The sequence below is a fragment of the Medicago truncatula genome, chromosome 5 (genome assembly GCF_003473485.1).
Source record: "Medicago truncatula cultivar Jemalong A17 chromosome 5, MtrunA17r5.0-ANR, whole genome shotgun sequence".
In the NCBI taxonomy this organism is placed as follows: domain Eukaryota; kingdom Viridiplantae; phylum Streptophyta; class Magnoliopsida; order Fabales; family Fabaceae; genus Medicago; species Medicago truncatula.
Genome location: NC_053046.1, coordinates 31,282,956 through 31,293,449, shown reverse-complemented (window position 1 = coordinate 31,293,449; position 10,494 = coordinate 31,282,956). Strand labels below are relative to the sequence as shown.

Genomic DNA, 10,494 nt, shown 5'->3' with positions numbered 1-10,494 from the left:
GTTAGTTATGATACAGTGAGGTGAAGATCACAGTAGTTTATGCTGATCTATCACTGAAATACCATAAGTACATGTAATTGCTTCTATTACAAGTTAATGTGAAATAATGGTTCATTGAACCAATTCTTGATTCTTTTATTTGTTTTTATCTCATTTTTTTATCAATCTTTTGTTATCTCAACATTATTTGTCTCGTGTGTTTGTAAGAGAACCCATGGTGGCTGGTTTATTACACGCTTGGAGGAGAAGGAGGTAGAAGGGGCAATCCGCGCGCGTGTTTTTTTAGGGTTCTAGGTAGAAGTTGATTTTTAATTGAAGAAGCTTGATAAAATTGGTGTTTTAGAGTTTCCTAAGAAGAGGAGTGTAGCAGAAGTAACAAAATTGAAAAGGGAGGAAGATTAAATCACCAATGTAGCATATTTGTGTTTGTTGTTTTTTTTTTTCTTTTTGCATAAACATGGCAAACAAAGACGAAGAAGAAAAAAATACACAGGACAGAAGAAGATTTTGGAAATTGTTTTTATTAATGTTGTGATGAAGATTTATGTATGAAGATTAAAAGAAAAGCAACAGTGATCTGGGTTTCTCTTTAAACATTCTAGAAAAAGGGGTTTTAAATAATTTTATGTTTTTAAAATTAATGACTTTTTTTCTGCAGGATTAAAATTAATGACTTGGTAACCAATATTCATGTGGAAGTTTTTTTTTTTTTAAAGAAATATAAATACACACTCAACTACGTAATCCATTGTACACAATCAAAAAATCTTAAAATGGAAGAGGAATCTCAAACTTTTCTTTTTTAAACCAAAATTCGCTCGTGTAAACATTATTTGACCCTAAAAATAATGAATATTTAGACTTAAATATGCAATTTAACCTTAGTTTTTTTTTTCGTCATTCGAGTTTTTTTTTATAAGCAAGAGAGAGGACAGGCATCAAGAGACATCATCGACATCCCAACTAGGTTGGCATCTCAAGAGACCTCCATCGTATGCCGCCAAACTCAAAAGATTTTATTAAAAAAGGGGGAAAAATAATTACAAAAGGAGGGTGGACAAGACCAAAACTCTCAAAATGAACGGAAAAGAAAAGCAACAGTGGAAACAACAAAACAGTCCAAAGAACAGATCAAAGAAATCTGTAATTAGGAAATCCACAATAAAAATTAGAATTTGTGACATATATAAATTTTTAAAGCAATCCAAGTATCAAAGTTATTGATACCTCTAACATTCCAATGTGTGCCAAATATTGTATTCAAAAATTGTGATCAACCAATACTTTTTCAACAAGGAATAGATAAATGGAGCACTCCTTGGTGGTATGGTGACATATGTTGTAGCTTCTCTGTCCACAGAAAAACGTGTACACCAACTTGGAGTTCTTGATATCTTCAACCTCGTTACTTCAGCCAAACCAAATCATTCATTGTGGTCATGTCTTTTGCAGCAACAACTATGCTCTATTTCCTTCTCTTCACTTTCATATACCTTTTATTCAAACTCTTCTTACATCCAAAACAAAATACCATTAACCATAAAAAGCCACCAGGTCCACCAACACTACCAATAATAGGAAACCTTCACATGTTAGGTAAACTTCCACATAGAACACTTCAATCACTCTCCAAAAGATATGGTCCAATCATGTCCTTACAACTTGGTCAAGTTCCAACAATTGTTATTTCATCTTCAAAAGGAGCAGAATCATTCCTCAAAACCCATGACATCGTTTTCGCAAGCCGACCGAAGATTCAAGGATCAGAGCTCATGTCCTATGGTTCTAAAGGGTTGCCTTTTTCTGAGTATGGTCCTTATTGGCGCAGTATGAGGAAATTTTGCACTTTGAAACTTCTTAGTGCTTCAAAAGTTGAGAAGTCGGGTCCTATTAGAAAAGAGGAGTTGGGTGTTTTGGTTAACACTTTGAAGAAAGCTTCTTTGGTAGGTGAGGTTGTGAATGTTAGTGAGATTGTCGAGAATCTTATTGAGGATATTGTGTATAAGATGATATTGGGTAGAGGTAAGTATGAGCAATTTGACTTGAAGAAGATGATTAAAGATGGATTAACTTTGATGGGAGCTTTTAATCTGGCTGATTATGTTCCTTGGCTAGGCATTTTTGACCTTCAGGTACATTTGTACTATTTATTACTACTATCTCGTTAAATATAAGATCATTTTGTGTTTTTTCTGTCGCTTTTTATAAGAACCCTTTCAAATTTTAATGTAGATTAATTATTTCTTTATCAATATATCCTTATTTATGTTGCATATTTTTATACAATATATAATAAATATTCTACGAAAACATCAGCTAATTTCTTTCATAAAGGATAAATATGTAAAACAATATAAATTGTAAACAAAATTAATTCAACAATTAATTTTCTTAATTCCTGTGTTTTTCACGAAATGGTTCTATAATTAAGGACGGAGGTAGTATTTATAAGAAAGAAAGATATTGAATATTAACATACATTTATTTTAGTCTGATGATTTTGGCTTGGGATCCGGGAGTATGCACCTCCTCGAGGTCTCAGGTTCGACTCTCTCTGATGCCAATTTAAGTGGGTTAATTTAACTTCTTCAAAAAAACATATGTTTATTTTTAACACACTTAGATTGGCCTGATGGTATTGGCTTGAGATCCGGAAGTGTGCTGTTTCATAAATAGAGTGTTCTTCAAAACAAAACAAAAAACTCATAAATAGAGTGATTGAGTGATTTTGGTCACTCAATATTTAATAGTTCGGTATTGGTCCTTTAGTGTTTTTCCCTCTATGGCTTTAAAAGGGTTACCTGATTTTATCTCAATTGCCCTTCACTTTTATATATGAAATTGGAAACTGGGTCAAATTTCACAATATCAAAATATTTTAGGTACTAGAAGTAAGAGAAATTTGAAAACAAGTTAGATAATCCCTTTACTATACACAAGGGAAAATTGAATTAACTCTACAAAAAAAATGAGTTAACTCTTAAATATTTTCCATTCGGTTAAATATTTCAGTTATCCATTTCATCCTCAATTTACTTATGTTTTTACGGTTTTGTTAATAACAACAATCAAGTCTTATCCGACTGAGTAAGATCAACTATATAGATCAAATTACCCCATAATAGGTTATCATAAACGTGGGTTTGTTAAGTTCAATGAAAATATTCATGTAGTAACTGATATTATTAGTTAACTTTTTGATAGGGATTAACACAAGCTTGCAAAAAAACCAGTAAAGCTCTTGATGAAGTTTTGGAGATGATAATAACAGAGCATGAACAAACTACTAATACAGACGATCCTAAAGATTTTGTAGACACAGTTCTTTCAATTATGCACCAAACCATTGATGTTGAGGGTGGACAAGATCTCGTCATTGATCGAACGATCATCAAGGCTATTTTGCTCGACATGATAGGGGCATCAATTGATACATCTTCAAACGTGATAGAGTGGGCTTTATCTGAACTTTTAAGGCATCCAAGAGTGATGAAAATTCTTCAAGATGAAATACAAAATGAAGTAGGAAATAAGAGAATGGTTGAAGAAAAGGATTTGAAGAATTTTAATTACCTAGATATGGTGGTTGATGAAACCTTAAGACTTTATCCTGTTGCACCTTTATTAATCCCTCGTGAATGTAGAGAGAACATAACAATTGATGATTATTCTATAAAAGAAAAGACACGAGTTATAGTAAATGCATGGGCAATTGGGAGAGATCCTGATGTTTGGTCAGAAAATGCTGAAGAATTTTACCCAGAGAGATTTATTGAGAAAAAAATGAATTATCTCGGACAAGAGTTTGAATCTATACCATTTGGTTCTGGTCGTAGACGTTGTCCTGGAATTCAATTGGGTATGATTACGGTTAAGTTGGTTATAGCTCAATTCGTGCATTGCTTTAACTGGGAACTTCCACATAATATTAGTCCTTCCAATTTGAATATGGAGGAGAAATTTGGACTCACTATACCAAGAGCTCAGCATTTGCACGCAATACCAAGTTATCGTTTGGATGATGCTAAGCTTGAATAGTTCCAAGAATAATTACTATGTTCGTGTTCATCAAGTATATAATTGGTAAAGATGCTTAGGAGGTCTATTAATGATGTTTTAATGTATATTGCTTGTTCTTTATATATGTTTGATAGCCAACATTTGAGTCTTCATTGGGACATGGAGGTCAATAAAATCACATACCTTCATGATCAATGGTATGGTGCAAGTCTATAGTACAAATCTCCTTCATCTCTACCCTATCTCTTTCTTTTACTCAGTATTTGTTTCAATTCTCTGTTATTATTATTACTAGGGTTGTTCGCGGTGCGGTTTGGTTCGGTTTCAAGCATAATAATAATCCAAACCGCGAGAGAAAAAAGCATGCGGTTTGGTTTGGTTCGGTTGTTTTTTAAAAAGTCATCCAAACCAAACCAATGCGGTTTGGATTGGTTCAGTTGATGCGGTTAATCACGAGATAAATAAAAAAATTACATTAACTTAATATTGCCAACTAGTACCAAGCAATTTTAATTATTCAAAAAAAGAATTTGAAGTTCCAAAATAGCATTACAATACCAATAAAAGTTATTTATCTAAAATAACATTACAGAACCAAAATAATAGCTGGATAGTGTTGGGCTTGGACTTGGGTTCACTTTGGTATTGGGCTAGTACAATACTTACTTAGTTTAATAACATTGAGTATTTTTGCGGTTTGGTTTGGTTTGGTTCGGTTGCTGAGATGTAAACCGCAAACCGAACCGAACCGCGCGGTTCAGTCTAAAAATCATCCGAACTCATCCGAACCAAGTGCGGTTTTTTGCGGTTTCAGTTTGGGTTGGTTCGGTTTGCGGTTTTTCTATTGGGTTGGTTCGGTTTTGAACACCCCTAATTATTACTGATTTTAAAATTGGTATGGCACACTTTAGAAATGAGGTAGACCTGAAGTTCTAAAGTTTTTTTAACACAACATATCACACATGACAACTTAATAACTAGAATACTGCTCCATTAAGATTGGAGAACAACATATAAAAGATGTAAATACTTATTATTCCTCTATGGTTTTCCACAATGTACATGTATAATATACTGCACATTAACTATTATTTGATTCAAAAAGTATTAAAGTATGTTTATATTTTTATTTGTATTATGTATTGATATCAAAATAATGAATATCATTCAAAAAAAAAAAAAAATCAAAATAATGAATATGGGTGGCATTTAGGGTGGGAAGGGGAAAGATTTTCCCACCATAGGTCAGTTGACATTTTACCGTTAAATTAAAAAGGAATACTGATTTTATTATGGACTGTCTACACCCTATCTTTTCCCACCCACCTTTCTCTCTCCTCCTTGCTCTCCACCACCCGCAACATCACCTACAGCCACTATCACCACCGGTTCCTTCCATTCTCGTCCAAAGCAAGCTTCAGATCCGACGCACCTAGCTCAATCTCTCTTTTCCAGTTTCTCTTAATCATTCAATCGCCCCATTTATATCCCCCCTTCGTAAAAAATTCCATGATGTGATAATCCAAATATGGGCTATAATATTACTGTAATATTTATTGTTTGCTACTTAATTTTAGTTCAATGGGTCACTACATATATATTAATTATCGATTCTTACAGGTTTGATTGAAGCCTATGAAGATTGATTTTTAACTTTTTTTAGATTGCAACTCATGAAGATTGATTTTGATAATTGGTTCCATAAAAAGCATGTTTCTTAATTGTAAGCACGTGAAGATTTTTGGGTTGTAGTTTCATGGTGGCTGGTGGTGGTGGGTGAGTGGGGGTATGGAGGAGAGAGAAGAATGGTGAGGTGAGTGAGGTTGGAGACAGATTGAAAAAATATAGTGTGGGTAGACCATAGTATGATTAGTGTTCCTATTTGATCTAATGGTCAAAATCAACTTTTTTATGGTAGGAAACTCTTTCCCTTACCCACCCTAAATGCCACCATGAATATGAGAGAGTTTTGTGTAACTTTTTTGCATGTGTTGTTTTCTGACTCTAGATTTGGATAACAAAACAATCAAGTCTTTTGTTCTCTTTCTCTATTATAGATCTACTTTCTCTCTCTCTCTATGATTCCCGTGCTATACTAGATCTGACAACTGAACTCTTGCGACTCAATAATTTCTTTCTTCAATATGAACTTTAAGACCAAATTTAGTTTCTAAATCTTAAAAAATTTAATCATAAACAATAACATTTTAGTACATAAATTAATTTCCAAAACCTGATCTTTCTCCTGTAGACCAAATATATTGTCTATCCTGTTTCATGTTTGTAAATTGTAACAAGTTAATTTTTTTTTTTTTAAGTTGTAACATTCTAGTCAAATACCTCACTGGATCTTCTAAGTTTTACGTTTGTTTCAGATAGGTCCTTTAAGTTTTTAAGGTTTTAGATATGTCATTTAAGTTTCGAGTTTGTTTCAGATATGTCTTTTAAGTTTCTAAGGTTTCAGATAGGTCCTTTAAATTTCGAATTTATTTCAGATAGATCATTTCTATCGAATCAACTTTAAAAAATTAACTTATTATAAACAACCAACTTAAAAATCGCTAGAAGTATTTGACCTTTCCATAACCAAAATCTAAAAAACAAATGTGGTATTTTTCCTATAAGACCACTTTCAAAATCACTCATGCTGCTGTATTACTCGAGATAAGATTTAAATTGCAAATGTAAATATTAAAAAGAGGGTTAATTAAATTTTTAGTCCCTTTTTTTTTTTTAAAAAAAAAAAAGAATTTTTAGTCTCTATAAATATTCACAGTTTTGTTTTTAGTCTATACAAAATAAAATCACACTTTTTAGTCAATGTGACATTTTAAGGACTAAAAATGCTGATGAAATTTTTTTATATAGACGAAAAATGCTAATGAAAAATTTTATAGAGACTAAAAATATTGATGGAAAATTTTATAGGGACTAAAAAATGTGATTTTACTTTGTAGGGACTAAAAACAAAATTATGAATATTTATAAGGACCATTTACTTATTAACCCTTAAAAAGATGAATGTTATTTGAACAACCGTTTGGTTGACAACTTTTGGAACAACTATAATTTACAAAGAAAAAGTAGGTATGTGAACGAAAACCATAGTAGAAAGATAAAGTAAAGAATAACGTAAGTATGATTGAGAAAGTTGTCAAAAAAATTATTAAAAAATGGATGTTCTAATATCATTCCTCTATTAAAAAACGTTACTATTTGATCACATTATTAGTAAGTTATCTTGCTCAGCTAGTAAATTATTATACCGATGGAGTTTTCACGGTGAATCAAATTACACAGTGCTTTGAAAACGAGGAGGATAACATCCTTCTTTTACTTTTTAAATTGACAAGCATGCACAACGAGATGGATAAAAGAATATTAAAATAATGGTAAATCATATCCAACGTGTGCATGTACATTGTCGGTTGTAACAAATCGACGTTCATAAAATGTACGTGCATAGTTGATCATTTAAAAAAAAAAAAATATTTGAATGATGTTTTTCATATTTGCAATTAGGTGTCATTTAAAAATTAGTTCATATAATTGCTAATCCTGACAATTTACATTTGCATTATTTAATCATTTAAAATTTTATCTTTTGACCAACTTAATCACAAATTAGCAAAATGATACGGAAATGGACAAATATACCCTCGTCGTTATTATGAGAAGAAGACTAAGACAAGGGTAGAAATACATAAATATCTCCATAAATATCTCACTAGCTAGATATACAAACCAAACACGTACACCACCGGTTTCAAGATAATCTGAGATTAACTTGGAGTTCTATATAGTCTTCAACCTTGTTACGTACTTCAGCCAAACCAAAGCATTCATTGTAGACATGTCTTTTGCACTAACAACAACAATGTTTGCTTTTCTTCTCTTCACTTTCATGTACTTTCTATTCAAACTCTACTTACATCCAAAACAAAAAACCCTAAACCATAAAAAACCACCAGGTCCATCAACACTACCAATAATTGGAAATCTTCACATATTAGGCAAACTTCCACATAGAACACTTCAATCACTCTCCAAAAAATATGGTCCAATCATGTCCTTACAACTTGGTCAAGTTCCAACTATTATCATTTCATCTTCAAAAGCTGCAGAATCATTCCTCAAAACTCATGACATCGTTTTTGCAAGTCGACCAAAGGTTCAAGGATCAGATCTCATGTCTTATGGTTCCAAAGGGATGGCTTTTTCTGAGTATGGTCCTTATTGGCGTAGTGTGAGGAAATTTTGCACTTTGAAACTTTTTAGTGCTTCAAAAGTTGAGATGTTTGGTCCTATTAGGAAGGAGAAGTTGGATGTTTTGGTTATATCTTTGGAGAAAGCTGCCTTGGAGGGTGAGGTTGTGAATGTTAGTGAGGTTGTAGAGAATCTTATTGAGGATATTGTGTATAAGATGATGTTTGGTCGGAGTAAGTATGAGCAATTTGACATGAATAAGTTAGTTCTAGAAGCAATGGCTTTGATGGGAGCTTTTAATCTGGCTGATTATGTACCTTGGCTAGGCGTTTTTGACCTTCAGGTACGTCTTGACAATTTCATATTAAAAATTCTAATTAATTTTATGAGATTATTTGATTATATGGAAAAGAGGTTAACATTGGCGCAACTGATAAATTTGTTGTCATGTGACTGAAAGGTCATAGATTCAAGTCCGGAAAACAACCTCTTATATAAACAACAGGGTAAGGCTGTGTACATTACACTAAATGGTGGGACCCCTTCCCGGGGCCTATGTATGCGGGAGCTTTAGTGCACCGGGTTGCCTTTTATTTGATGATATGGAAAAAAGAAAAATATTTATAGTTTATTGATATTTAATTGGTGGTTAAGACTTGAGAGTATCTTTGTGTTGATTTTTTATAATTTTTATAAAGATGTATCTTTGTGTTGATATCGCTATATAAGAAAGAAAAAGATTGAATATTGTGCGTTGTGTTTGAATGGAGGGTTTAAGAAGAAAAGGGAGGAGAAGATTTACTTTTTTTTTTTTTTAAATTAGTAACACTAAAATGTTTTTCAAAAATTGAAATAACATGTGATTTTTCCTCTATGGCAATAAATTGGGTTACCTGATTTTATTTCAATTGCCCTTCACTTTTAATTAAACTTCTTCAGATTCTTTCTCATGTAACCAAAATAAATAGATAGTAAATAAATAAATCAGCTATCGATTTCATACTCAATTTACATATGCTTTTGTTAAGTTCAGTGAAAATATTCATGTAGTAGCTGATATCAATTATAAGTTTAATTTTTTGTTAGGGATTAACACGAGCTTGCAAAAAAACCAGTAAAGCCCTCGATGAGGTTTTGGAGATGATAATAACAGAGCACGAACAGACTACTAATACTGACAAAACTCGTAATGAAGACTTTGTAGACATACTTCTTTCAATTATGCACCAAACCATTGATGTCGAGGGTGAACAAAATCTCGTCATTGATCGAACTAACATCAAGGCTATTTTGCTCGACATGATAGCGGCATCAGTTCATACATCTGCTACCACGATTGAGTGGGCTTTATCTGAACTTCTAAGGCATTCAAGAGTGATGAAAATTCTTCAAGATGAGATACAAAATGAAGTAGGAAATAAAAGAATGGTTGAAGAGAAGGATCTGAAGAAGTTTAATTACTTAGATATGGTTGTTGATGAAACCTTAAGACTTTATCCTGTTGGACCCTTATTAATCCCTCGTGAATGTAGAGAGAGCATAACAATTGATGGATATTTTATAACGAAAAAGACTCGAGTTATAGTAAATGCATGGGCTATTGGGAGAGATTGTAACGTTTGGTCAGAAAATGCTGATGAATTTTACCCAGAGAGATTTATTGACAAGAAAATGAATTATCAAGGACATGAGTTTGAATCTATACCATTTGGTTCTGGTCGTAGGCGTTGTCCTGGAATTCAATTGGGTTTAATTATCGTTAAGTTGGTTATAGCTCAATTTGTGCATTGCTTTAACTGGGAACTTCCACATAATATTAGTCCTTCCAATTTGAATATGGAGGAGAAATTTGGACTCTCTATACCAAGAGCTCAGCATTTGCAGGCAATACCGAGTTATCGTTTGGATGATGCTAAGCATGAATAGTTACAAGAATAATACTATGTTCTTGTTCAACAAGTTTCTACTAGTAATAAAGATGCTAAGTATGGCAGGTCTATTAATGATGTTTTAATGCATATTGCTTGTTCTTTATATATGTTCATAGCCAACATTTGAGTCTCCATTGGGACATGGAGGTCAATAAAATGAATAATACAAGCATATCACATGCCTTCATGATCAATGGTATGGTGCAAAGTATTTTACTCAAAGTATTTGTTTCAATTCTGTTTTATCATTATTATTATTATTACTGAATTTAAAATTGGTATGGGACATATGGTGTGTTTGGATTCACGGCCAAAACACCTTTTCCACGTCCCGAGG

The 10,494-nt window shown here is 32.5% G+C and overlaps 2 protein-coding genes across 2 annotated transcripts; both read left to right on the top strand.

Annotated features, from left to right (window-relative positions):
* Positions 1–1,286: 1,286 nt before the first annotated feature.
* On the top strand, positions 1,287–4,215 carry LOC11406321 (cytochrome P450 CYP736A12). Its single transcript, XM_003615619.4, has 2 exons — positions 1,287–2,132; positions 3,205–4,215. The coding sequence occupies exons 1-2, from the start codon at positions 1,440–1,442 to the stop codon at positions 4,036–4,038; spliced, it is 1,527 nt and encodes a 508-aa protein (XP_003615667.2). The 5' UTR covers positions 1,287–1,439; the 3' UTR covers positions 4,039–4,215.
* A 3,547-nt stretch (positions 4,216–7,762) lies between these two features.
* LOC11405509 (cytochrome P450 CYP736A12) lies at positions 7,763–10,351 on the top strand. Its single transcript, XM_003615618.3, has 2 exons — positions 7,763–8,569; positions 9,313–10,351. Exons 1-2 carry the CDS (start codon positions 7,874–7,876, stop codon positions 10,150–10,152), a joined length of 1,536 nt encoding a protein of 511 aa, XP_003615666.1. The 5' UTR covers positions 7,763–7,873; the 3' UTR covers positions 10,153–10,351.
* The last annotated feature ends 143 nt before the right edge of the window (positions 10,352–10,494 follow it).

Excerpts from the sequence above, each read along its gene's own strand:
- LOC11406321 (XM_003615619.4), top strand. The coding sequence starts at position 1,440 with ATGTCTTTTGCAGCAACAACTATGCTCTATTTCCTTCTCTTCACTTTC. Across the intron at positions 2,133-3,204 it reads TAGGCATTTTTGACCTTCAG|GGATTAACACAAGCTTGCAA; the intron begins GTACATTTGTAC and ends ACTTTTTGATAG.
- LOC11405509 (XM_003615618.3), top strand. The coding sequence starts at position 7,874 with ATGTCTTTTGCACTAACAACAACAATGTTTGCTTTTCTTCTCTTCACT. Across the intron at positions 8,570-9,312 it reads TAGGCGTTTTTGACCTTCAG|GGATTAACACGAGCTTGCAA; the intron begins GTACGTCTTGAC and ends ATTTTTTGTTAG.